The following is a 24,695-nucleotide window of genomic DNA, read 5'->3' as shown; positions in this document are numbered from 1 at the left end:
AGATACCAGCAATAATAAAAACTCCATTCTTAGCTACATTCATAGCTGCAGAGTGATTTCAGGAAGTAAATTAATATTTTTAAAATTAAAACTTAAAGAATCAAACTTTTTCAATATACCAATCACCAAATACTGGATGGCTTGATACCTGCATCAGATGATAATTTTTAATTTTTATCACAACATAGTGGATTTCAAGATCCTCATATTGCCTACTCTTAATAACTCCAGAGTAAAATTAAAATTATTTTCATTCTGGCCCCAAGTATTTACAGCGATCACTATTTGATTTACAGCACCATTCAAGTATCAGCAGTATTGATGTAATGCAAATTGAGAGAGTGCAGTACAAACTCTAGTTCTCTGCAATCCAGTAAAGCAACTGCTCCTTTAATGCATTAATGAGAAGTTCTTACTTTCTGCCAAACGCAGCTCACACTGGCAGTCTTGCTGATTTCAGTAAGACTATCTATTGAGTGAGGACACTCACGCAAGATGGAACCTGTAGGTCTAGACCCTTCCATCCTAATTTCTAAGTAAAAAGCAGCACATGAGTCTAAGCAGGAATTTAACACTTACGCTTCCACAGTCTGTTCCTCACCATCTTCATCTGAGCTGCTACACGTTGCATCAGAGTCCAGGTCCTTCTCCACACGAGACAGCAGCCCTCCAGTAGAAAGTGCAAAGCCACGGATTTCACCTGGTGCGACGCTAACTCCGTTCTGTACATCCACACTCAAACTACTCTCCGAAGGAGTTGTGTTGTTTTCCGGCCAACCTTCAGTGCATCTGAGGGAGCTATTGCTCAAAAATCGAGCTGGCTCATGGAAAACCTTCATTCTCTGAAGCTGATGTTTCACAAAGCATTTCAGCTGCTGATCACAGTGTTTGATAACATGCTTTGCCAGGAGCATTTGTAAACGCTTCTGAGTTCTTTTGGCGCGACCGATTTCCATTTGTTGCTTAGTGACACACTGGAGTAAGCGAGCACACACCTCCTCCTGGGTGCAGCTCAAAATCCCTTCTGAAGGCCCGCGAAGAATTTGGTGTAATAAATCCCCTTTTATTGTTTCAGTGCAGACTTCCAAAGCCCTACCCAAAACCCCATTCTTCTTGTACCATTTACCATTTAAAAGTTGCATTTCTTCTGCATTACTGGATTCAGTTACACTTGAACCTGAAAGTCTCTGCATTCCTGCTAAGTTTGGAGATGTGGTCTCTGAAAACACTGCCCCTTTGACCTGTTGCTCGGGTTCTGAATGACTAATATGACCAAATGATGTGTCAGCCCCATTATGTAATGACTTTCTCATCTTGGAGCAGCCGGGCTCTCCTGCTTTCGTTTGCTTACCAGTTTTGTTGTTAAACGCAGAATTTGTACTCATTAACAAGACAGACTGATAGCACTTGGAGGATGGTGGGGAACCAAAATGCTGCACACTGAAGATATCATTCCTGAGGCTGGGCTCAGCAGTGGGGAACCCCAGGACTGAGCAAGTAATCCGTGCGATGGAGTCCTCTTTTATCTTCTCTTCCACTGCTCTGGAATTTTCCATGCACAAAGCTGTATCAGACTCCATAGCTCTAGAGGACAAAGAAGGTGACAAGTGGATACCATGACCTTTTGTTGTTGCCTCTCTGAGAGCTGGTGTCATTATAGCTACGGTAGGTAGTTTACAGCAAACCTGAAAATAACATGGGCCATGTAAATTTTCTCATTTTCATGACACAGTACAAACACAACAACTCTGTTAGACATTTCATTCTCTCAACATCATTCAAAAATTCCATAAAAAAGGACGTTATCTAAAGAACACAGACTATGTTACCTCCCAAGTCAAACAAGAACACCCTTTCTGTTTTTTCTTTATTTCATTCAGAGGCTGTTCCATGTGCAATGAAAGCCTTTACATCTCAGGGGAATAACTGTTCATACCTCATTTCATTTTTGATTCTATCAGTCTGAGAAATAAGAACCAAAAAGTTCAGGTCTGACATCTAACCTTGCCTAAACTGAAAAACATGTCCTTGAGCAATGTGACTGGCACTATTGTGAGAAACATATTTACTGTAAATCTATATAAAGAAAGCATTTGATTAATTATTATGTATTCTTATAAATACACATTAGAAACCAATCAACAAGGCTAATGCCTTCAAAATAGAAACCTCTATGTTCTGAAGTTTCCTACCAAAAAAGAATTCTTTCCTGTGCCTTTGAATACCACTCTACTCATCAGGCACTGTCTGTGTAATAATACAGATTATTTTTCATAACAAATTGAGAAATGACAGTTCTCCTTGACAAATCCTTTTGCTTGTGGCTTGCCAATAAACATAGGGCTCCCAGACTTTGGGATCAAAAGACCAATGTCAACCTTCACCCCTTCTTGTCAGCAGCTATGTCATACTGTATCTACTCCACGCAGGAATCACTCGCACAGTACTTACAGCTTTGTTTAGGAGATGGTTAAATAAACCCAATGAATGATCTAAATGAACATGGCCTGCAGAAGCCTGAAAGGTAAGTTCCTGTCAGCCCTTCATTAAGAAGCTAGAGACAAAATCAGAAACCATATGAGCAGTAGCAAAAGTGAGTGCAGCACAGCAATGCCACAGTAAATTCTGTTGAACTGTGTACTAGTTGAGCAGCACTTCCACTGCCCTCCTTTTCGTGTCTCCAGTTTCCTTGATCTCCACAGCAACTCCCTAGCTCAGCAACTTTCAATGCACACATCCCATAAGGGGTCAATGATTCTGAGACTACCACATATGGATCTTAAGAAAAGATCTGTCTGAAGCCTTAGCTTGTTTATAACTACAGGTTTTTTATACTGAAGGTGCAAACATTCAAGTGAGATGTGGAAACCTAGGGAGCTGAGAAATACCAGTTTGGATACTTGCTCCTTAACCCTCAAAACATGAAGGAAAACACAGAGAGCCACACGCTCCAGTACTGCCTTACCACTCTCTGTATGCTTTATTCACCTTTCATTGCTCATGTGCACTTCATCCATAAGGTTTTCACCACCCTCCTAGCATCACTGGCACCAGGTTTGGTGGTCCTACTGCTAATCATAAATGATGCCATTAAAATCCCCAGGATTTTAACCTTTATAAATAAACCGATAACTTCAGTCTTAAGAGGAGCCCAGCACAAAGTCCTCCCAGTGGAGAGCTGTTCAGAAAGAACCCCATTCTGGGATCAGACAGGGGAATGCACTGTTGAGAGCTGGAGACCCAAATCCTAAAGGCACTGGTGACTCAGCAATGCTCTCAGCACCTGGCTGACTCGTGCCTTTCCTCTTGTAAAAGCCAGCAGGCCTGCAAATTTGTGAATCCAAAGGAGGGTGAATTCAGACACCAATGCCTCCCTGGCCCTAACATAACGGCAAATAACTATAGCAATCAGAGCAACCGTGCATGGCTAAAATGTCAGGGGAGAGAACAGAACAGTTCCTCTGTGGGGTTAATGTGAGCTCAGGAGTTCCTGTGTTTGACCTCTCCCTGAGAATTCCAAGAAGCTCTCCAAGAAGAGCACCATCAACCTGGTGGATGCACCTAGCAATGTATCTATAACTCTTCCAGCTTCACCATCCACCTCCCTTAGTCTGAGTGGTTCAACAGGCACAGGTTGCTACTCCTGAAACCCAGGAAACATCCACACACACAGCAGCTGTTCAGGCAAAAAAGTACTTTGGAGATGTGGATCATACACCTGTATGAAGATGGAGGTTATTCAAAGAACTGACAGCACAAAACTTTATAGTGCTCTGTTTTAACTCCATCACATTCCCTCAAACACCACATACCCTTCTGGTACAATTTCAAATTTCCAAAATTGTAATGAATACCATTGCTAATTTTTTTTTCCATCTGGGGGACTTCTTTTTAACTCTTCTAGGGGAAAGAGGGGAAGAATCAAAAACCCTCTATGGAACACAAACACTGAACTAAAGAGCACTGACAAATCACTCATTTGGAGTGCCTGACCAAGTATGCTTAAACTACAAAGCAGCTAAAAAATAAGTAAAATGCTTTTTAAGAGGGAAATCACTCAATTAGCCCCTTACTCAGCAACTTGGAAATGTCATACAATGTTTTTGCCCTGAAGACAGTGTGAGATACTCAGGTATGCTCATCTCACTACAGTGACATCAAAAAGAACTCATAAAAGCTGGTACTGCCACAGTGTCCAGCCCTTGGCATTTCTCCAAGACGTTCAGTCATACAATTTACATTTTTACACATTTTATTTAATTTTGGCAGGAAGCTGCTAAAATTATTTAACTCCACCCATACTGGAAGGGAGTTCCCAGAGCAAAACCTACTACCTTGGAGGGGGGTAGAAATAAAGGCAAAGAGGGAGGGAAGACAAGTACTGCACAATGGCATACCAGAAAAGTATTTTCCTTCTGGGAACATTTTTTTTGTCATAGGTAAACCATTTCATAGATTTTTTTTTCATTGTGTATAACTTGAGGTTTCAAAACCAGAACAGCTGAAATTCTGCTAAACTGGCAAACAGTTCGCTTTTCATCTACTGAATAAACACTCCACTTGAAAGACTAAAAAGTACTGTAAAATGAAAAACTGACATTAAATAAGTACTGGGGAAGGAAAGAAACAAGTACTAGACAAACACAGTAAAGCAACTGATGTTTAAAGTGACTTTATGCTTATCCTCCCCTAATGCCTTAATTACCCAGGAGGTTCTAGCTGGGAACTGCAGTTTAGCACCCTGCTCCCCTCCACCACTGCAGCTACAGGTCCCTAACCCCCAGTGGCTCCTGCTCCTCTACCTCTTCCTCTGCTGATTTCTTTGTCTTCCCTTGACACTTCTTCCTTATACCCCTTCCCTACCAGGCTTACCTCAACAGAATTTGCCTAAATCCTGAAAATAGTGTCTTCATGTTGTGATTAGCAGCACCCTGTTAAAAGAAACACAACAAAACCCAGCCACAACTCAGCACACAGGGTGGCACTCCCTCCCTTCCCAGCTTTTGTTTACAGTCCTTTCACTTTTTGACTCTTCTCCCCCTTGCATAACACTATCACTTTGGTTACACAACACTGCAGACAGTGTTCTGGGGGATTTTTGCTTGGGGGGAGGATTGCTTTGTCTTTTAGTGGATTTTTTTTGTTTGTGATCTTTTCATTTCCAATGACAATAAAACTTCACTCGCATGAGGCTTTTAAAGGCTCCTCTGCAGCAGCCTTCTCTCCTTGTAAATTGAGTCATTTTTCCTCATAAACACCTGAAATTTTCTTCTTAATAATGAGATTCCTCAGGACCAGGAGGAGATTTTTGCGATTATTTCTTTTTGTTTTGAAACTCAGAAGCCTACAAACAACATTTTAAATTAATGTGACTGTTTCCAGCTTATTCACAGATAAACAGTGTTTCAGATAAGCCAACTTCCACTGTTTATTCCTTGCATAGATGGCATTTCAAAAGGAAAGCAAAGTCCCTGACAGCAGCCAGCCTCTGGTGAAACACCCAAAATTAATCTCAGCAAGAATACTAAAAAATACTGTATTTCAACCTGTTTTAAGGCCTCTTAGAGACAACCTGCAGAAGAGAGGGCAGCTACAAAAGCAAACTGCAACACAACTGCCAAAACCTGGTTTCCTACAGCTTTGTGCTGTTTGTCCTGTAATCCCCAGCCAGCTCCTCCTGGGCAGCCTTCCTGATAATCACTGGACAAAAATAAAGTGCTCTGGCAGGCAGGCACTGCTGCAGCACTGCCTCAGCAGAATGCAGCACGCGGGACCTGAGCCTGGCCAGCTTCTGCAAGCCTTGCCTGGTGGCAGGCATCCCTCAGCCTTTAATTACCCCTCTCAATTTCTGGAAAACCTACAGGATGGTAGTGATTTCTAAGAATAGCAAGAACAGCTCGATAGCACAGCCTGCATTTTCTCATGGAATAGTCTGCAGTAAAAAAGATATTGGTCCCACTGGGCATGTCCTGGTTAGGAGTATGAAAGGAAAAGGAAAGAAGCCCATGTTGAATAACACACCTGGGACCAACATTTAAGAGTGAAAAAAAAAATAATCATTTCAGTAGGCAGCTTTTGTTTTCACTTCAAAAGCAGACCGGTTACTCATGATGTGTATTTAAGCATTGTAGTGTTTTGTTCTATAAATAGATTGGGCAAAAACCCATAAGCCCAAACAGGATTAGTGGGGAGTCTCCACGTTCAGCAGTGCTCACTGTGCAGGCACAACTATCCAGACAAAGCACTCCAGGGTTTTGTACACCCCAGAAGATACAAGCACAAATTCCTCCTACTTGGAGAAAAAACCCACCAAAATACAGCACACCCCCCACCCCAAAGGATCTCTCTTTGAACACTAACAGATCTCCATTTAAGGCAGACCACCCGAAGTTTCAATCATAAAAAACATCCAAAAGGAGGCACTTCAAGTGGAACTCATCAGTACTAATTTATGGTAAAATCCATGACTCATTAAAATATCTGAACAGGTTTGTTTTCCTCCTTGTCCAGATCTGCTTCTGAACAGAGAACTGATAAAATTTCCAAGTTTACTACCACATCATCAACTAATTCTTCTTCAGTCTATATCACCATATTTGCAAAGCAACACCTGAAGTGATTTTTAATATATGTTAAATGCTTTTTGTAGTACAACAGGTGCCTCTGTAAGAAAGTTGCACAGATGTCTCTAACGTAAATATCTGCAATACCTTCTGGTAGTTTTCATCGTAAATTCTGTATCAACATATCAGTGATACTTTTGAATTTCAGCCTTTGAAGACAGGCTACAAAACCTGGTCTTAAATGAAACCTACTCAGCTCTTAAGGTGCTAATTAAGATGACTGGAATTTAAGCTCCTCAGAACATTCCCCAGGATTTCAAACCATGGACCAATACAGCAGGAGAGTCCTAAGGCACACTGACTGCTTTCTGTGTAATTTTTAGCATTTCCTTTTTATTAAACTAGCACAAAAAGGAAGTATTTACCCTTTGACAAAAGGCATACTTTAATAATTTGTAATTTTTTTTAATTGGCTCACATTGCAAATTGGAAATTGAAAATTCCCATTTTTAACTTGCTTCCCGTTAGAGAGGGGTAGGCACGGAATACCTCAGTCACTGCTACATTTTTGTGAGGGGGAGATGCTTCATTTTGCAAAAAGCGGTTGTTAAGTGTAGCTCAGAAGCACAGAGGAGCTCTCATGGCAGGCTGCAGGACCTGAGTCTGAGCTGCTCCCCAGAGCTCTGCTAACTGCTTCATCTAAAGCCCTGCAAGCGGTGCGCGGTCTGGGAAGTGTCGCGCAGGGCCCGCCCCGAGGCCCAGCCCTGCGTGGCCGTGGGCACACGATAATTCCCAGCGGGAAGTTTCCATCCGTTGTTTAAATGCCGGCTGGGACACGCGGGGCGGGCGCGGAGCGGCCCCGCCCCTTCACGCGCGGGCCCCGCCCCCGCCTCACGGCCGCGCCGCGCCCCGCGCTTGCCTCCGCGTCCGGCGGGTTCTCCGCAGCGGCACCGCTGCCGGCGCCGCCTCAACCCCGCACAGCACGGCGCCCGCCACGGCTCGCACTGCCGCTCTTGAAGAGTCCGCGCCCAGCTAAAGCGCAGCGCGGCGGGGCGGGGCCTCCCCCGCTCCTCAGGGGGAGGAGCGCGGCCAATCCGGGGCGCCGGAGGGCGTGGCTCGGGCTGGGGGCGTGGCCTCCCGCCATTGGCGGGGCCCCGCCTGACGCGAGGACACCGCCCTCCCCTCACCCCCCCGCGCGCCGGGGCCGTGAGGGAGGGGAGGGAGCCCCGCCGCTCCCCGCTCCGGCCGGCTTCAACTCTTAACGCCCAGCGTGGGTAAAGAGCTAAAAAAACCTCCTGAACACACACAGAGTCCAAGTTACTAGTGCGAATAAACAGCCCACAAGTTCACCTGCATCACACTGCCTCCCTCCGAACTCCCCCTCAGCGCCCTGAGGTGAACACGGGCACAGAGGGAGAAGCCCCGTTTCCCCGCGGGCTTTGAAGTAACCGCAGACAAGCGTGAGATTGCATAGAAATGCTTTATTATGTTTATTTGACCAAAGTAATTAAAATAAGGCATTCCGGGTTAGATGTAAACATAGAGGTCGGCTGCACGGCAGGTGGCTGCTGCACACTGAGCAGGTGTATGGCAGCAGCAAGAGAGTCAAGCTCTGCTTCTCAAGGGGAAATACAAATTCAAAGTTACATTAATATTTAATGTTGTTTATTTGTTATGAATAGGGCTTCTCTCAAGATTTGCTTCTGAAAAGCAAGGTTTGGATTCAACACAATGGGTTCAAGTCTGAAAGACCAAGCTACCCAACGTTCCAGAGATAAAATTGCCTTTCACTACCACAGCTCTTGACACCCAGAGAACTATTCTGTGTTGTACAAAGACATTTAAATTTTAAGTTCATTAAATATTACATATCCTGCATGTGAGCACACTGTTATTACTAACATGTGCTTTAAGTGCCACTTCCTTTAAAGAACATTATACAGCATATTTATTTTACTTACATTCTGATGTCTGATTTTATGCCATATATTAATATAGAAAAGGATTCCGCAAGACTCTGCAAAGTAGTTAGCATCTGCCCTACTTGTCACTGACAATGTCTCTAGCAATAAGTTCTTTCATTATTTCATTGGTACCACCATAGATTGGCTGAACACGGGCATCCACAAAAGCTCTGAGGGAGGAAAAAAACAAAAGATATTACAAACAATGCCTCAGAATGACCATACAATCAAAAAAAAAAAAAAAAAAAAACAACAAGAGCATTTTCTCTTTAGAGATCCCTCTTTTCAAAGTATACTCTTCCCATTGATAAAGTAGTGCTTATTTTCTAAGAGACTTCAACTACCTAGAATATTACAACTTTCCAGGGTGGGGTGTGCCAAACCAGGAACTGGGTCAGCATCTCTTCCCTGTTTGTTTATAGTGTAAACTCTCCACTATTGCCTCTAATTAAACAAAAATATAAAGCCCTATAAACCCAGACTCCTGCTACTACTCCACTCCCAATTCTTGTTCCTGGTGACAGCACACAGGACAATGACAGAGCTTTTCCATCTCCATTTTGCTTCCTCACACAGGAGCAAAGTGACATTCCCTGGAAATTGACTTATTACTGGAGCACAGAGATAATAAAACCCTGTGTGGGGAACTACTGTACACACAGACAAGCAGGGCTTCAAGGACACCCCAAAGTGGCCTTTCTTTAATAGGACACTGCAGATCACTCACAAATTACACTCTATGAAAACATGGAGGAACAAGTTATTTTAAAGCAACATTTCATACTCAATGTATTTAAAATTTAAATAAAATATAAACCTCCTCAGTTAAAAAAAAATTAGTTTACTTATGACAATGCACAGCAGTCTTGTATTTGCTATTTCTACTGTCAGATTACCACCTCTTTGATAGATTTAATAAAAACAGCACAAAATCTCTACTTAGTGTGTAATGTGGCCTGTACACAAACTTCACAGCAAACACAAAAGGGTATATACAAAAGCTCCAAAAATGTTTCTAAATTCATAAAGTCAGAAAAAAATGGGAATGGCAACTTTCTTTTTCTACATATAAATCCCTTAACTTTTTAATTTTAAAAGGTGCAAAAAAGCTGAATGTAGCCAGTTATGCTCTTGGTTTACTTACTTGATACTCAGTGGTAGAAGAAACATGTTTTCTTCACCCACACGCATTTAATTTCAGATAAAACATAAAACCAGTTGCCCTCATTTCTACTTTTTACAGTTTTGCTTCTGTTTTTTCAATTAACATTTTCTTCTAAAAACACACTTTTCTTTTGTGAAAAAAAACCAGACAATAATAGCTGTACAGATTTTGAGTTATTTGGAGAATCAAACCAAAACCTTCCCGCAGACATCTGTACAGTAGATGCCCTTTCAATTAAACATGAAAAAAGGAACATTAAATCACTACTAACACCAAACAACTAACACAGGGATGCAAAGGAAGTGCCTCATTTGACTTTGCTGGTAATCTTTCACCATACAATCTGAAATGTTCCACTTACTTGGCAATTGGATACTCCCACATGTACCCCCATCCTCCGTGCATTTGTACACACTGGGTAGCGATGCTGTTCTGGAGATCAGAACACCTTAAATGGCCAAAAGGAAATCTGATTTGAGAAGGACATCATGTTGCAAAAGATAAAGATGTGTTCACAAGACAAAAACATAACATGATTAGTAAGAAATAAATACTGTTCAATTGAATGCATTAAAGTTTGTTCTCTTTATGGGACAGCTTTTGGAGAAGGAAAAGTTTCAAAACAGACAGGCTTGTTTACCTTTCTCCCAGGCCAAGAGAATCCTTTTGTGAAGCAAGTTGATACAGTCTCTTTTCTTGCCAAATCACTCAGCTTTTCAGAAATTAACAATAAACCAGGTTTCCCCCCACCACCACTGCCATTAGCAACGCACCAGGATACTCTTTGAGCATAACCATCACCTGGGCATAATTTATTTTCTGCAATAAACTTTCCCAATAGCCTTTTCTGCAATAGCCTTCAATTCTAAACACACTGTAATTCTCCAACAGCATTTTTTGACAACAAAATATGGATTTAATAGCAAAAAAAAATAAAAAAAAATTCCCAGCACTGGAAGCTCAAGCTGTAGTTAGAAGACATGAAAAAACCCACTTTCTAAGCACACAGCTTTCAGTGGCAACAGAAGAAATGAAAATGAAAAGCTAATTGCTTCTTCTGGAATAATGGTCTTTTCCCCAAACCTTCCCCTCATTCATTTAAATCCTTACAGTTTATGATACCAAATGTAATTCTGCAGCTGTGAGTTACTGAAACTGTCTTTCCTAAATATATTCTCAAATTCAAAATTTTAGGTATGTACCACAACCTGTCGCCACAAGAAAAACCACACCAAAACAACCCTACAGACCTTTTCCAGATATGAAAAAAGAGATGCACAAACCAGGTTTTAAACTCCTTCAAAGCTCTAACTCAACTCATTGACTATACAAAAAGTTTGAAGGAAAATTCAAGACTGGAGAGAATGTCCCAATACATCAGGGAATAAAGCAATTCTACATTGAAGCATTTTCTAGACCATTTAAGTGAGTGTTATGGAAGGGTCACGGGGACACCACTGGGGAAAGAGGAAATCCCCAACAAATCATGATGGTAAAGTCAGCTCTGAAAGTAAGGGATTTTCAAAAGCCCAGCTCAGGGAAATGTGCTGAGGAAGTGAGTCTGCATATCTCAGCTGGCATTAGTTGCTTCCTCCTCCTCAAAATGGAATGCCTCTGCTTCTGTACCTGGTACTTCTAGGTAATCACTGCCAGGAACAGCACTCAGAACCCTTCCTTCCATTGTAAATATTTCTGCTCATTTCCTCTATTCTTATTTTGAAAAGCCTAAAACCTGTAAGCGAGTGTATCTTCAATAAATTTCTTTGCTCATGTCTCATGTGGCTTTTTCCTCCCATCTTTGCCATGAGCTATAACTATACAAATTCATGTACCACTGTCTTAGATGTTTCCAGTTGTTTTGCTCTGGTAAAACTAAGTTAACATATGACACCACCAAGGACAGGGTGAGGGAGAAGTAGTTCTGGACAATATAGGAAAGCACTGTTCAGTCTCAGTTACAGCAACAGCTGTAGCCAACTATTTCTTCCCAAAATCAGATAGCTTTGAAAACTGGCTAGGCCAAACAGCTATTGTTAAGTAACATTAACTAAACAGTATCACAGAGCTTCAAATATATTTAAATTTGGCTCCAAATATTCAAACTTTGCTTAAAAAAAAAAACAAAAACAAAGCCATATACCCCACTAAAAAACAACAAAGAAAAGCAATAAAATACCAACAATAAATTGCTAACAGTAAAATGTAAATTTTTGTCTAAATACCAATGGAGCACTTGCTTTTAATTAAAGCTAAAGCAGAGGCATGATCTTGTTATTAATGGAAGCCTAATTTAAAAGTGTGCCTTTGTTTTGAAATTGACCTGGTTAACCAAACTTAGTTCTCAGTGCAACTCTGATTTTTGTTGCCCACAACATCAGAGCCAAGACCATTGAAGTGCCTCCCCCAGAGGACTGTGAGCACATACCAGTACTTTGCCATGGAGGCTGTGGCAGAGTCCAGGCGTTTGTCTGCGTGCAGCTGCAAGCAGTTGTCCATAAAAGCTCGGCCCACACAAATCTGCGTTTTTATTTCGGCCAACCTGTGCTGTACTGTCTTGTTTTGGAAGAGGACAGAGAGGAGAGAGGAAAGCAGTACAGTGCAGTTTAATACTTTAGGTAGAAAATGCAGCATTTTCCAAAAGGATTGCTGTGAGAAATCACTATTTCAAAGTTTGGCTCTGTACATCAGAAGACGTCATACTTTCCAGACAATTATGTATTCACCAGTCCTATTAGACAAAGTTACTGCTCTTTACTTCTCAAGGTCAACTCAAAACACAAATTTAAGAGAAAAAGCAAAAGAGAAAGGGAAAACAAATTCCTAGAGAGCACGTGGCAGAAGGCCCAGAGCTCTCTGTCACTCTTGGCTCCCTCTGGCAAGGGAATGTCCTTTCACTCTGCAGAGCCATGAACTTTCCCAATTAATAACATTTCACCATCTACGTAATGCTTTTTCTATGTATTCTCCATAGTTTAAGTGACATGCAAAGAGACTGAAGCAAAAAATAAAAGAAATTTTAGAATATCAGAAAGTTTTTCAGCACCAAGTTCTGTCACACTGGAAAAGAGGTTTAGATAGAAGAGGTAAAATTCATCATAAGGTTATGTAAAAGCAGACCAGGCAGGCATTCCACTATCTTCTTGTAATTCTGGTAGGGAGGGGATAAAAACATCACCCACTAATAAAAGCTCTCTTATTTCAGTTCTAGAAATATATATATTAAAAAAATCTTGCTTCCCTTGACAATAAATACTCTGGACCAGTGTACCACTACAAGGAAAGAATTCATTTCAAATGCTGTGATGTGGCATGACTAAATGAATTAGCCCAAGGCAGAGCTCTAATTGGAAAGGATTATTTATAATATGCACACTCAAGTCACCAGCAACAAAAAAAAGAAATTGAAGAGATATGCAGAAATTCATTATTTTGGCAAAAATAATACATTTTATGAAATTTACTGTCCACCTGCTGGTGGCCTAGCCTAAAAAGGGAGATTATTTTGGAGACCTCTGCACAGTGAACTACTACAAATAGGAAGCATCCCCTACCTACATTTAAACAAGTTAAAATATAGTTCTTTTGTGTTTCAGTTGCACAGTGAAAATTCCATCTGGAATTGCAGATTCCTGAAGGTTAACTATAAAAACTATGAAGATCATAATCCCCTGAATGATATCTAGCATTCCAGCCTCTAAAAGTTTCAGCTCTGGTTCTCTTCACAACTAAAGATTTGAGTTTGTCAAACAAAGTCTCAAGGCGTAGAAATGGATTTTTTTGTTAATGATTTCAGAAGTATATTAAAAAAAAAAAGAAAAGAGGCAGCCCATCTTTCCCATAAGAGTCAGTTCCATCCTATAAACCAAACATAGGCAGGAGCTTGGCCTCCTTCAGCCCTAACAGTTTATGTCCTTGAAAGGAAAACTGTATTATAGCAATCCTGCGGAAAGCAACATCAATTTTATGACTGCAGCTATAGAGTGTAGGCACAAACATCTGAAAATTCAATTACCTACCCCCATCAGGAGCGAGCTCTGCCCACAGAGCATCACCCAACAGTTTTACACGCAGCCACACAAACACCCAGACTGCTGCTGGCTGAGGAATCTCATCACAACATTCATGAAGCACCTCCACAGCACTCGGGCAGCAAGGTCACCGCTGCGAGTCCCCCTCCTCCAGGAGCATCCAAAATAATTTTTCTGCAATGCTCTGTGTGCAGAGAACACAGTACCTGCACAGGTTGCCCCCAGGATTTCAGGCACAGACAAATTCAGGCAGGTGTGGTGGACCCTGTGATTAGCACCTCTGGCAGGAAAATGCAAGCCTCAGATCAACAAGGGAATCTTTCTCCAGCTGCAGCAAGGAACCAGCATACTTCCTGCCTACCTATTTCCCCCTCAGAAGCAGCACTGCTGGGAGGTTACCTACTCAAGTCATAAAATACATACATTAAGGCTTTCCTGGTGCTTCCTCAAAATTATTATTTTTGCATTTCAAAATTGAAAAATGAGCACGGAGGCAAAACCCAGCCACAGTGAAAGCTTTGAAAATGACCCTTGCAAAACAGCCCAGTGATTTTCATTTGGTCACTACTTCTCATACACAGCTGTACAGCAAACACACCTTAGAACCTGTACACAAGCAGCTCAGTTCTAACTCACCTGCAAATGTGCAATTGTCTTCCCAAAAGCTTTTCTTTGCCTCACATAATTCCTTGTTTCTTCAAACATGAATTCACAGCTAGCAAGAGCCATATCAGCAATTAGCAGTCTTTCCTTTTGAAACACAAATGACAGAATGCAGTTGAGTTAGTCCTAAATTTCTCCACATCAGATGCACAATTAGGACACAGATGTTCAGTGCTGTTCATTAAGGGAGTAAGAGCAGAAGTCACATAAAATATCAAACCAGACATACTGCATTACTGAAATTAATGAGTTGGACAAATGCCTTGCTATCTAAAGCTCACTTTTAAGGCTTTACTGGCATAATGCTCCATCACAATGACTCAAAAAATAGCTACAGATTGACTACATGAATCTTACTGACTGAAAAATTCACATCAGATTCTGTTTCAATTATTGGCTTCCACTGCTCAGTTTAAATAACAATTGTATTTATCAATTTCAGTAGGACAACTCTAGGGGTAAAAAAACCTACAAAAAATGGCTTGTTTTTCTGTCTTCATTGCACAGTGAAAAACAAAAACTAAATGCAAAACAATTTTTTCTGGCAACATTGAAACAGTCTGATGCATTGCATTGAACCTGCCCATGAGGACATCTATTTAAAGCATTAAAAGATTTCCTTTGATCAGATTTTGTATTTACTCACAGTACAAAATTAAAAAATATGATCCCTACCAAATGAGGTAAATATGTCATAGCTTTGACACGGCACAGACACATTTTGGAAAACAACATTACCTCCTTGTCCTCCAAAATAATTGCAAAACCTCATAAACTGACTCGTAAAGGAGCAAGGTATTTTGGCAGCTAAACAACTTCTTTACTTTGTTATATGAACAGAGTTCCATGTAACTTTAATATGCTTTTACTTGCAGAAGAGCTAGAACAGCAGTGCTCGTTTCTTGAAAGAGAATGCCAAATGAATCAGATGTCCAAGCTACACTTAATTTACTAAGCAAAGTGCTTCCATGCTAGAAGTACACAAGAAATTTGTGGTACATTCTTTTTAATACACTGCCCTCAGGTTTTTCAATAGCTGCATTGCTGATTAAGGGATCTGTCTTTGAGCTGGTGGGGCAGCAACACTTTTAGCAACGCCCAAAGAATCCTACACCTAGCACTGTGTGCTTCAGTGATAAATCAACGGTATCAACAAAACACTGCACACAAGACTGTCAGAGACTGGAAAAGATTGATGTCTTGAGACATTTTGGGATGCATGTGTGGGGGTAGGGGGGCAGGTCAGGCCCCGCTCTGCACACCACAGCCCCAGAGCACCCCATCCCTGCAGTGTCTGTCAGCTGTGGCACACTGGAGGCAGTGTCCCAGTCTTGCCAAAGCCAGCTCCTGAGTGTCTGAGTGACCACAGTCTCATCTGGGAGGGCCAGGGTGGCTCTGGGGGTTAAAAGGCTGACCACAAGAGGACCTTGTCTTGACCCTATCAGCCTCTTGGAGTCTCTACCTCATCACCACTAGAACTCAGGAGTTGGTAGTTACATGTGTGTTTTTCTTTATTTTTTCTAACTTTCTCCCTTTCTTCTTCTAATTCTCTTTTCATTGAACATTTTGGGTAACATAACATCAGACAGGTTTAAAGATTGCTAAGTCAAACAGACCAAGTTAATGCTAAGGCAAGTGTTTTATGTTAATTGGATGTTGCACTACATCCTTTGTCAAAGTTCCTTGATTTTCTACATTTTGCCAGTAAACTTGTATAATTTTGACCTCCTGAAAATATCTGGTCACTATTTCTCCTGTGAGTTTAACCCATAGAAATGTTTTGGGGTTTTACAAAGGCATCACGCTTCAGCAAAGCAGGTGGCTCACCACAATACACAAACTTCACAACTAATGACAAAATCTGTCTCTGCGTTCTTCCTGCAGACAGCAAAAACTCACGTTCCTTTTACCTGAGGCAGCTCTGCCATCAGATAGTAGAAGCCTTTGTTCTCTTTTCCAAGCAAGGCACTGGCTGGCAACCGCACATCTTCAAAAAACAGCTCTGCTGTGTCCTAAGAGGATTAGAAATGCAACAGTGAGTCTGACATTCCCATCCCACTAAACTAATTTTTCCCTATTTTCTTCTTGCTATTGTGCACTTCAACTTCAAATCCCAGATTTAGCCTTCCTCCAGAAGTCATCTAGCTTACATGCTACTCAGAGCAGCTCCAAAAAAAACAATCAGCTGAGGGCCTTGTCTAGTTAAGCTTTCCAAAGCTCAAAAGATGAAGGCTCCAGGGCCTCTCTCAGCCCCTGTGCAAGTATCCAACCACTTTCCTGGTTGACCTTCGTTCCTAATACCTACTAAGAATTCCCCTTAATGTAACTGGTCTCCTCTGCCACTCTCCTCCTCAAAGGAGGATCAGGCCCCACCATCTCTACAGCTAAACACATCAGTAAATTCCTGTTTTCCCAGGCTTCTTCAGAGTAAGTGCATCCAGCTTCCTCAGCCTCTCTTTGCACATCACATGCTTCAGACTTCCACAGGTAAAATCAGGATACATTACATTCTAACAACTAGAACAGAACCATAGTTCCATCTTGTATTTATTTATCCAGGCATTAAGTGGGTTTAGACTTTCTCCAAATCTATTGCATTTGAGGTTGTATGAACTCACTTGAGCTTTCAGGCCAATTTTGTTAAGTTTGCGTCCTTTGATGAAACCTTTTGTTCCATTTTCCACCAGAAAAAGGCTGATCCCGTGAGCAGGGGATCGGGCCTCCCGGTCTGTAACCGCAACCACGATGACCACGTCGCTCATCCAACCATTAGTGATGAACACCTGTAAAAAAAAGTAATTCAGAATAAAGCAAGGTGGATAGAGGTCAGAAGAGATCACCAAGTAGCAGAAAGTAAAATTACATTGACACTTTCAGAGACGAACTAAAAGGCAAGATTCAAGTGTCCAGAAGAATTTCAAGCTTTTGATATTTAGTGTTTAGGAACAAGGCAGACATTAATTTGAGAAGTATTGTGTGGGACAGAAGTGTGGAGTTAAAGAATGCACAAATCTGTTTCTTCTGTCTCTCCCATGATAAAGACGGAATACAGTATCAAATGTAGATATTAAATAAACACAGAGGTTCTCTTGTCTAGAAATTAAATTATTTAGGCATAATACTCAAAACTATCAACGGCTTCTTGTCACAAACTGTTTACTGTTTTCCTGCAGAACAACTCATGAGCCGGTCAAATGGATCCATCCTAAGTCCAGCAAAAGAAAGCTTCCTGCCCTGTGTGGCTTCAAATGAGTGGCATGAGCACCTTTTTAGCACCTATGCATATATATCTGCTTGTACACATTCTCACCACTGAATTCTGCTAAGACCAGAAGTCTCTATCACTAATATGTTATCAGCAGCAGTACAAAGTAAGATTAAGACATTTCACAGCTTTCAAAAAAATGGCCGGTTGAACCTACACTTCCACTTCAACACCATTTCTGCCTTCTTATTTTTCATTATGGTAATGAAAAAACTCCTTTGCCACAACTTCACAACACAGTGAGAGCATCTGATGCAGCTGTTTTGGTTTTTTTCCTAACAAGACCAGCAAGCTGCTGAATAAAGGTTCCACAGCTTGCATTGTAGTAACACAAGTTTTTACTCAGGCCACAGAAGATTTCACAGCAGTAGTGTATACACTTTATTGTTAAACATCAGTACTGAGAACCACACTGCTCATACAACCCTGCACATTTTTTCCCCCTCTCCTTCACAGTTTAAGGGAAAATAAGCCTTTTAATAGGCTTATTTTAAAGCTACAAAAAAACAACCTAGACAAACCCTCCCATTAATCAGTTTGTAAATTGCCTGCAACAGACATATCTTAAGACCTATAAAAAAAAAAAAAAAAACCTGGAAAAAAATCCCACCTACAACATAACCAACAAAAAAAACCCGAACCAAAAGGATTGGGAGGAGATGCTGAGAGAAGTGCACATCCTTTAGCTGCATTCAGCTACATGTGTTCAGTTCCTAAAGCCCACGAGCAGTACGTATGTCAGTGCACTTACCTTACTCCCATTAAGAATCCAGTCACTTCCATCTTTTTTTGCATATGTCCGTACTCCCTGCAAGTCACTGAAATGAAATTCAAAAGGTCCTTCACAAAATCATTCCAGAAGCTGCAATTTGTATCTTGGATTCTATCCAGTACAAAATAAGGTAGATTTTATACCATCCAGACATGGGCTCAGTGAAAGAATAGTGACACATCATGAAATAGCTGAGTGTAACAGAAACCACAAGCAGGGTGTGGAAAAGGACGATAAATCCATGCAACCCTACATGAGCATGAGGTCCCATCTCCCCATCCCTGCTTGTGGGAGGTGGTGTAATGCAAGCTCTGACATCAACAGGCCAGCATCCACTTACACAGTACACCTCAGACAACAAATGGCAGATAAAACCAATCCTCTTCACAGGCTCAGTCCTGATTTGGAGGCTCTGTGAAAAGCCATGAGCAACATCTGCCATTTGTAGAAACCTCACACCAACAGGTTTTGCACTTCACGTGTCCCTCTCTCTTTTGGAAACTGATCAGATCAGCAGTGTCTACTCCAAACGTGCTGGGCAAGGAGGGACATTTCTCTGGAAGGATTCAGAGGGAAGAAAAACAAGGTGTTCTGCTCTACAGAAAAAGCAAATAGTAAAGCCAAGCCTTCTTTACCAAAGTATGTAATTTCCCACTTTTTTTCCTCGTGTTGTAAGTATGCTCACATGCAAGCAAGTTGATATCTATAAACTCAGACTGCAGAAGCAAATACAAAGCATCTTTGCCCACAGTGGGACAACACAGAAATGGACTCTGAGCTACAATCCTGAAATGACAAAGCTGTAATAAAGTAATCTATAACAGGTTTTTTGAGTCTTATCTATAATGTAGGACAGTCTAGTCTGTAAAGTAACTAACCAGGAGGCTCAGAATGTTTTTCACTGACAAACCAACAGACAGCAAATGATGTTGAGACCATTGTTTTAGTATTTGGCTTACCTGCCAGCCCCAGGTTCTGTCATGGCAATAGCTCCAATGCACTTGCCTGCAACCATTTGGGGGATGAAGTGTTTAATCTGTTCTTCAGAGCCATAGTTTGCAATGTAGGGCATGACTATATCTGAATGAAGGCTGAACCCTGGGCCTGTACAGTTGACATACATCCTGGAAAAAAATGGGAGGGAGAGAGTTCAGAAAAAAGTCCTACCAAAGACTTGAACACTGAACTTGGACCACTACAACAGAGAGACAATAATGAAGAAAACCCCACTATACAGAAGTCTCTGAGATCTTTTACCATTACTTATAGAAGTTAATTTCACAGCCAAATGGGTACATAACTTAGCAGGCAAAAAACCCCAAACCTTCCCCCAGTCACAAAGCCAGTGTTACTCAAGAATACTTAAAACAGGAGGGATTTACATATATGTAAAATATCCTTTTCACAGAAAAGATAACATCATTTTCTCTAAGAAAATGTAGTCCACAATTAGGATAATTTATGGAAAAAAAATACAGTCACAAACAATATGATCATTGACATTCCTCCTGAAGCATGTAGTACTCACTGCTCCTCCCAGACAATGGCTGAAGACAGAATATCTGCTCCAATGCCTCCATGCTTTTCAGCAATAGCAACACCCAGCAAGCCCTGCCGTCCAGCTTTTTCCCAGAGCTCCCTGCTCACTTGGCCATCCTTCTCCCACCTGTGGAATGAACAGCAAGCCAGGGTCACACACACTGAACGCCCCACGTGCTACTGCTAATCAATGGAACACCAGCAGACAGTGTGAAGGGACACAGACAACTCCATGTCACAGCCAAGAAGCAGTGGCTTAACCACAGAGTTTCTAATCTTCAAGTCCACAGATGACACTGGCATTGCAGGGACACCAACTGCAAAACACGGCTGAACTCCTGCTTCCAACGTGTAACCTAACGAGATGTCACTAAGACTTGTTGTGACTCTTACACCAGACTGGGATTTAGGCAATTTAGCCCCAGCCATCTGGATAATTACAGGCAGGTCTTTATCCTCCTAACATTCCATTTATGAATGTACATTTAGCCACATAAAAAATGAGTATAACACACATCAGTATCTTTCCTCAAAGATTTCAACTCTACCGATGAAAAATGCTTTATCAGAACCAAATGATACCACATTAATTTTGTATAAAAATCTGTCCCTGTGCACTTCTTATGAGTCAGTACTCTATCTTGGTAAATTACTGCTTTAAGGTACTTTCACGTTTGTGTAAACAGATAGTTAAGGCTTATCTGCTGACAGTTTGCAAACTTTAACACCACAGGAATCACCTATTCTTGGAAAATTAGTGCCTCTTTATGGGGTTTGCCAACTCATTAGGGATGGCCATTAATGGTCCAGGTTTTCTTTTTTTTAATGCCTTTATTTTCTAATGCCACAATTTAAAAATGATACGGAAAAAAGATTATATCAGAGACATTCCTCTGACACACCTGTGCACAGCAGAGCTGTACCACAGCTATTCACCTGCAGTTAATCAAGTATCTTATCCTACATATAAAACAGAATCAGAGAATCACAGAAAGGTTTGGATTGGAAGGGACCTTAAAGCTCATCCAGTTCTGACCACCTTTCACTATCCCAGGTTGCCCCAAGCCCCATCCAACCTGACCTTGACCACTCCCAGTGGTGGGGCAGCCACAGCTTCTCTGGGCAAGCTGTTCCAGTATTTAAGCTAACTCACAGAGCTTTTGCTCCTACACTGGAAATCTTAAATCTCTTTTTACCTTCTTTGCTTTCCCCGTGATCCCCACTTTCAGGGACTTTCCTGTCCCTGCTCCACCCAGCACCAAAGCTTCTCCTCCTCCCAACAATCCACAACTGCATTCACTGATGCTACATTTGTCTCTTCACCTCAGCCCAGACAATTAATGTTCTGTGCCTGAGGCCTCCTTGTTTCCTTGAAAGGTGTGGTTTCCTTGAAAGGTGTGACAACAGAGTAGTTCATAGGCCACTGAGGTGATGCAAGAATAAAAGCTGAACTTGACACAGCCTCCCTAAGAAACTGTTGTGTCACCAAGATTGCAAATAGGATCTTGAGCAACCTCAAGCACAGCCAATGCACGTCCACAAACCTGCCCTGGAAGTCCTTCCAACACAAAATGAGGGAAAACATCTGGTTTTATGGACAGATATGACTGCAGTGGAAGAGCATACCACTACAAGGTTGTGGTTTGAGGATAAAAAACCCAAACTGTCACCAACCCTGCTGTAAGCCTCCTGCTGCTCATTCCTGCCCCAGAGCCATGATGTTCCACCCACACAACTGAGGCAGCTCAGCTGTTTGTGGATACACACTTGAGCTGTGTCAGGATCCTCTCATCTGGCAGGGCAATTTCAGAATAAGCCCTTCACTATCCCTTGCTGTTTGCACTTCAAGTAATCTAGAAATGGCTTAAGACACCAGTACAGCTTGACACTTTCAGTTCAAAACCATACCCTGAGTTAATTTCTTTCCTTTTCACCACTATAAAGTGATTGGATATGGCTAAAAAAAGGGCTGAAACCACCCTCCAGCTCTAGTTCAGTGGAATTGCTACACTTCTACTCTGCACAGAAAATGCACATTTTTCCACAGAAACAAAAAATAAAGAAATTCAAACAAAGATGTTTCGTGCAAGTTTCTTGGCGATGCGTAATTCACCTCACCATGCTATAAGTACTCGCACGTAGCTACAAAATCTACTGCAACACAGTAAGAGATGATCAAAGCCTTTTTCAGTGACTATTTCCCAATAGTGTGGGAACTGAAGTGTCCTCGAACTCTACCCCAAAAAAACATCTCTGTCAGTTAATCCTAGAGGCAGGGAAACTCTGCTGCAACTCTGCAAACTGCATTTCTCTGCTCATGGGCCTAAGCTGACGATGCCAGATTGTCCACACTGAGCTCAAAGGATGCATTCAATTTTGATTATGTATGATTTTCCTTCATCCATGACTTTCACAGGTTTGTTTTAATTTGGTAAAATTGAAATAGAAAGCTTGTATATGAAAACTAATAATCTTTATACCATGTTCCATCAGAAATAACACTGCAAAAAGCATTTTGGGAAAAAAATTAATATTGGCAAACCAAAATGTTTAGGAGGTTATCTTACTCTGCATGAAAAGGCAGCACTTCTTCCTGAAAGAATTTCCTGGCACTCTCCCTGAAGATATCATGCTCTGATGAGAAGATCCTCCGAGTGCCTATGTCAGTCAAAGTTTTAGCAGAAGACGGCTCCAGGCGCTTTGTGCCGTGCTGCTCTGTTTGCAGAGGACTGGAAAAAGACAAATGAATGCATCTGTTAGAACACAGGCACCCTATTTGCATAACCCTTTCAAAAGGGAGGAAACTCCTGGGTTACTAACACAGCTCACATCCCAACTCTGGCACACCATGAGGTCTAAAGGATACCCATGGTAAATACAAAGAAATAACATACACTGCACTCCACTGGACTATTAATTCAGGAAAAGCTGCTTTGTCCTTAACACTTCAAATAAAGTAAAAACAATAATAATACATCTTTAGTAAAAGAATAGAATTACCCTAACGAAAACAAAAGAATACTTCAACAAAAAATAAAAACTGAAACAGTGGTAAATGTCAGTAGTAGAAACCACAAAAGGAAAGCCTAATTATGAAATAAGAAAGAAGGGGTTTTAACACTTTTGCAGGGGTTTGGAACATCAAGGATGACATATTACTTTAAGGCTGAAATGAAAATTCACTTCTCATATTTGTGCATTGGATTCTCTGACTTTTGTTGTATTGCTATGAAACATCAGAAACTTTAAGCACAGAGCTGAGTACACGGAAAAGGCATTCACTTTTCCTTCCTCAAACTATTTTGTTAGTCTCTCAGTTCCCCTGCACATCAACTGCGTGTAGTACTACAGAACTCAGCTGAGCCTATGCTTATTTACTCTGCTAGAGAGAGAGAAGTCTTTATTTACTACCACGTCTAGTTAATCAGGCTCTGCCAGTGCAATAATCCCCCTGAAACACAGACTCTACTTACACCCAATAATTGGAAAAAACAGGATATAGCAACTGTCAACTCAACTATAGCTTGTTGAGTACTTTGTACCCTCAAAGCCAGGCACACAGTGACTCTCAAAAGCTCCACCTGATTTTTAAAGCTGTTTAAGACGACGTTGAGTTTTATTTAAGCCCAACCTTTTGTTCAATCGTGTCACCCAGGGAAGGGCCTGGTCGCTCCCTTCTTCTCATACCGGGAAAGAAAACAGGAAGGTCTGGGAAGGCGTGATCCCACTCCTGCCCGGGGGAACGCGGTGCCCGGGCAAGGTCGCGCCCGCTGTCACCCGCTGCCAGCACGGGGCCGCTGCTCCCGGAAAGTGGAGCAAAGGTCGGCACATCACGGGGATGGACGTGCCGGGGCTCCCGGGGCTCGCCCAGCCCCAGCCACCTCCTGCCATGCGGGCACGACCCCACCGACAGCGGCTGCACCGCGTGTACGCGCACCCACAGCTCCGAACGCACACCGAGCTGCGCGCACAGCCGCGCCGAGCGGACGGCACAGACACACAGCCCCCAGCAGCCGCGCAAAGACATTCACGCCGCTCTTTACGGAAGCCAAGCCCAGAGGCGCTCAGCCACCCTCACGGCTCGCTGCCTTCCGCCCCAGCGCTGCCCACCACGGCCGGTCCCGCTCACCTGGGCTGGGCGGAGAAGGGCCGGGAGCCGGCGGCCCTCAGGAGGCCGCGCAGGCGGAGCAGCCGCGTCGCCATCTTACGGGACGGGGCGGGACAGGACGGGGCGGCACCGCCGCCGGAGCCCCGTGAGTTATCCCTGCTCCCGCCCACCTACGGCTGGAAACCTCTTCCGGGCTGGGGGCGGGAGTACCGTGGAACATCAGTATAATTAATATTTTTCTAGTGTAGCTTTGCAATCACGTCATGGAGGGGAGCGGGAGCAAAGCCGGAGGAAGGGGTTGTGCGCTGAAGGCGGCTCGTGTGATGGCAGCCGGCGTGAGGGACGGGCCGCGGCTCCATCCTCCTTCTTCTTTCCCCTCAGGAAAGGGGGTGTTCCTCCCACCAGGGGCGGTGTGGCGGGAAGCTGAGCCCCCGCCCCTGAGGGCTGCCCCTGCTGGCCCTCTCGCCATTGCGAGGGCCCGGGCCTCCTGCTGTCCGCGGGTTTCGGTTGGCAGAACCTGCCCACCGAAATAATTTAGCACACTTTTTGTGGACTTTTTGCTTCTTCTTCTTTTTTTTTTCTTTTTTTGAGTGCTGGTTCTCTGAATTAGGTGGTTTACCATTCTCGT

The 24,695-nt window shown here is 42.4% G+C and overlaps 2 protein-coding genes across 9 annotated transcripts in view; both read right to left on the bottom strand.

Moving 5' to 3' along the window:
* Nucleotides 1-7,613, bottom strand: part of KANSL1L (KAT8 regulatory NSL complex subunit 1 like) — a 63,772-nt gene extending 56,159 nt beyond the window's left edge. For 5 of the 8 annotated variants that reach the window (XR_005953209.1, XM_041411666.1, XM_041411671.1 and 2 more), the window contains exons 1-2: nt 7,483-7,606; nt 580-1,685 (exon numbers count right to left, since the gene is read on the bottom strand). Coding sequence is in view for 7 of the 8 variants with exons in the window: in XM_041411666.1 (XP_041267600.1) it covers nt 580-1,655 (1,076 nt within the window). In the remaining variant the exon portion in view is untranslated. Of the gene's footprint in view, nt 1-579; nt 1,686-4,872; nt 5,157-7,482 lie in introns of those variants that run through there. The other 3 variants (XM_041411670.1, XM_041411669.1, XM_041411667.1) reach the window with 3 other exon arrangements.
* A 416-nt stretch (nt 7,614-8,029) lies between these two features.
* ACADL (acyl-CoA dehydrogenase long chain) lies at nt 8,030-24,245 on the bottom strand. Its single transcript, XM_041411762.1, has 11 exons — nt 24,089-24,245; nt 22,527-22,688; nt 19,949-20,086; nt 19,380-19,544; nt 18,400-18,466; nt 17,002-17,166; nt 16,294-16,395; nt 14,357-14,470; nt 12,118-12,245; nt 10,054-10,140; nt 8,030-8,697 (listed from the first exon to the last, which is right to left on the bottom strand). The coding sequence occupies exons 1-11, from the start codon at nt 24,160-24,162 to the stop codon at nt 8,604-8,606; spliced, it is 1,296 nt and encodes a 431-aa protein (XP_041267696.1). The 5' UTR covers nt 24,163-24,245; the 3' UTR covers nt 8,030-8,603.
* Between the last annotated feature and the right edge of the window lie 450 nt (nt 24,246-24,695).

This window comes from Onychostruthus taczanowskii, unplaced genomic scaffold (assembly GCF_017590055.1).
Source record: "Onychostruthus taczanowskii isolate IOZ18803 unplaced genomic scaffold, ASM1759005v1 scaffold37, whole genome shotgun sequence".
Lineage (NCBI taxonomy): Eukaryota > Metazoa > Chordata > Aves > Passeriformes > Passeridae > Onychostruthus > Onychostruthus taczanowskii.
The sequence above is the reverse complement of the archived record's forward strand: the minus strand, read 5'-3'. Positions and strand labels throughout refer to the sequence as shown.

What these genes read in the sequence shown, in the direction of transcription:
- ACADL (XM_041411762.1), bottom strand. Translation starts at nt 24,162, where the DNA reads ATGGCGACGCGGCTGCTCCGCCTGCGCGGCCTCCTGAGGGCCGCCGGC. An exon ending in GTGCTGCCTTTTCATGCAGA is followed by an intron (nt 20,087 to 22,526) that starts GTAAGATAACCT and finishes TTCATTCCACAG; the next exon opens with GTGGGAGAAGGATGGCCAAG. An exon ending in GCCATTGTCTGGGAGGAGCA is followed by an intron (nt 19,545 to 19,948) that starts GTGAGTACTACA and finishes ATTTTTTTCCAG; the next exon opens with GATGTATGTCAACTGTACAG.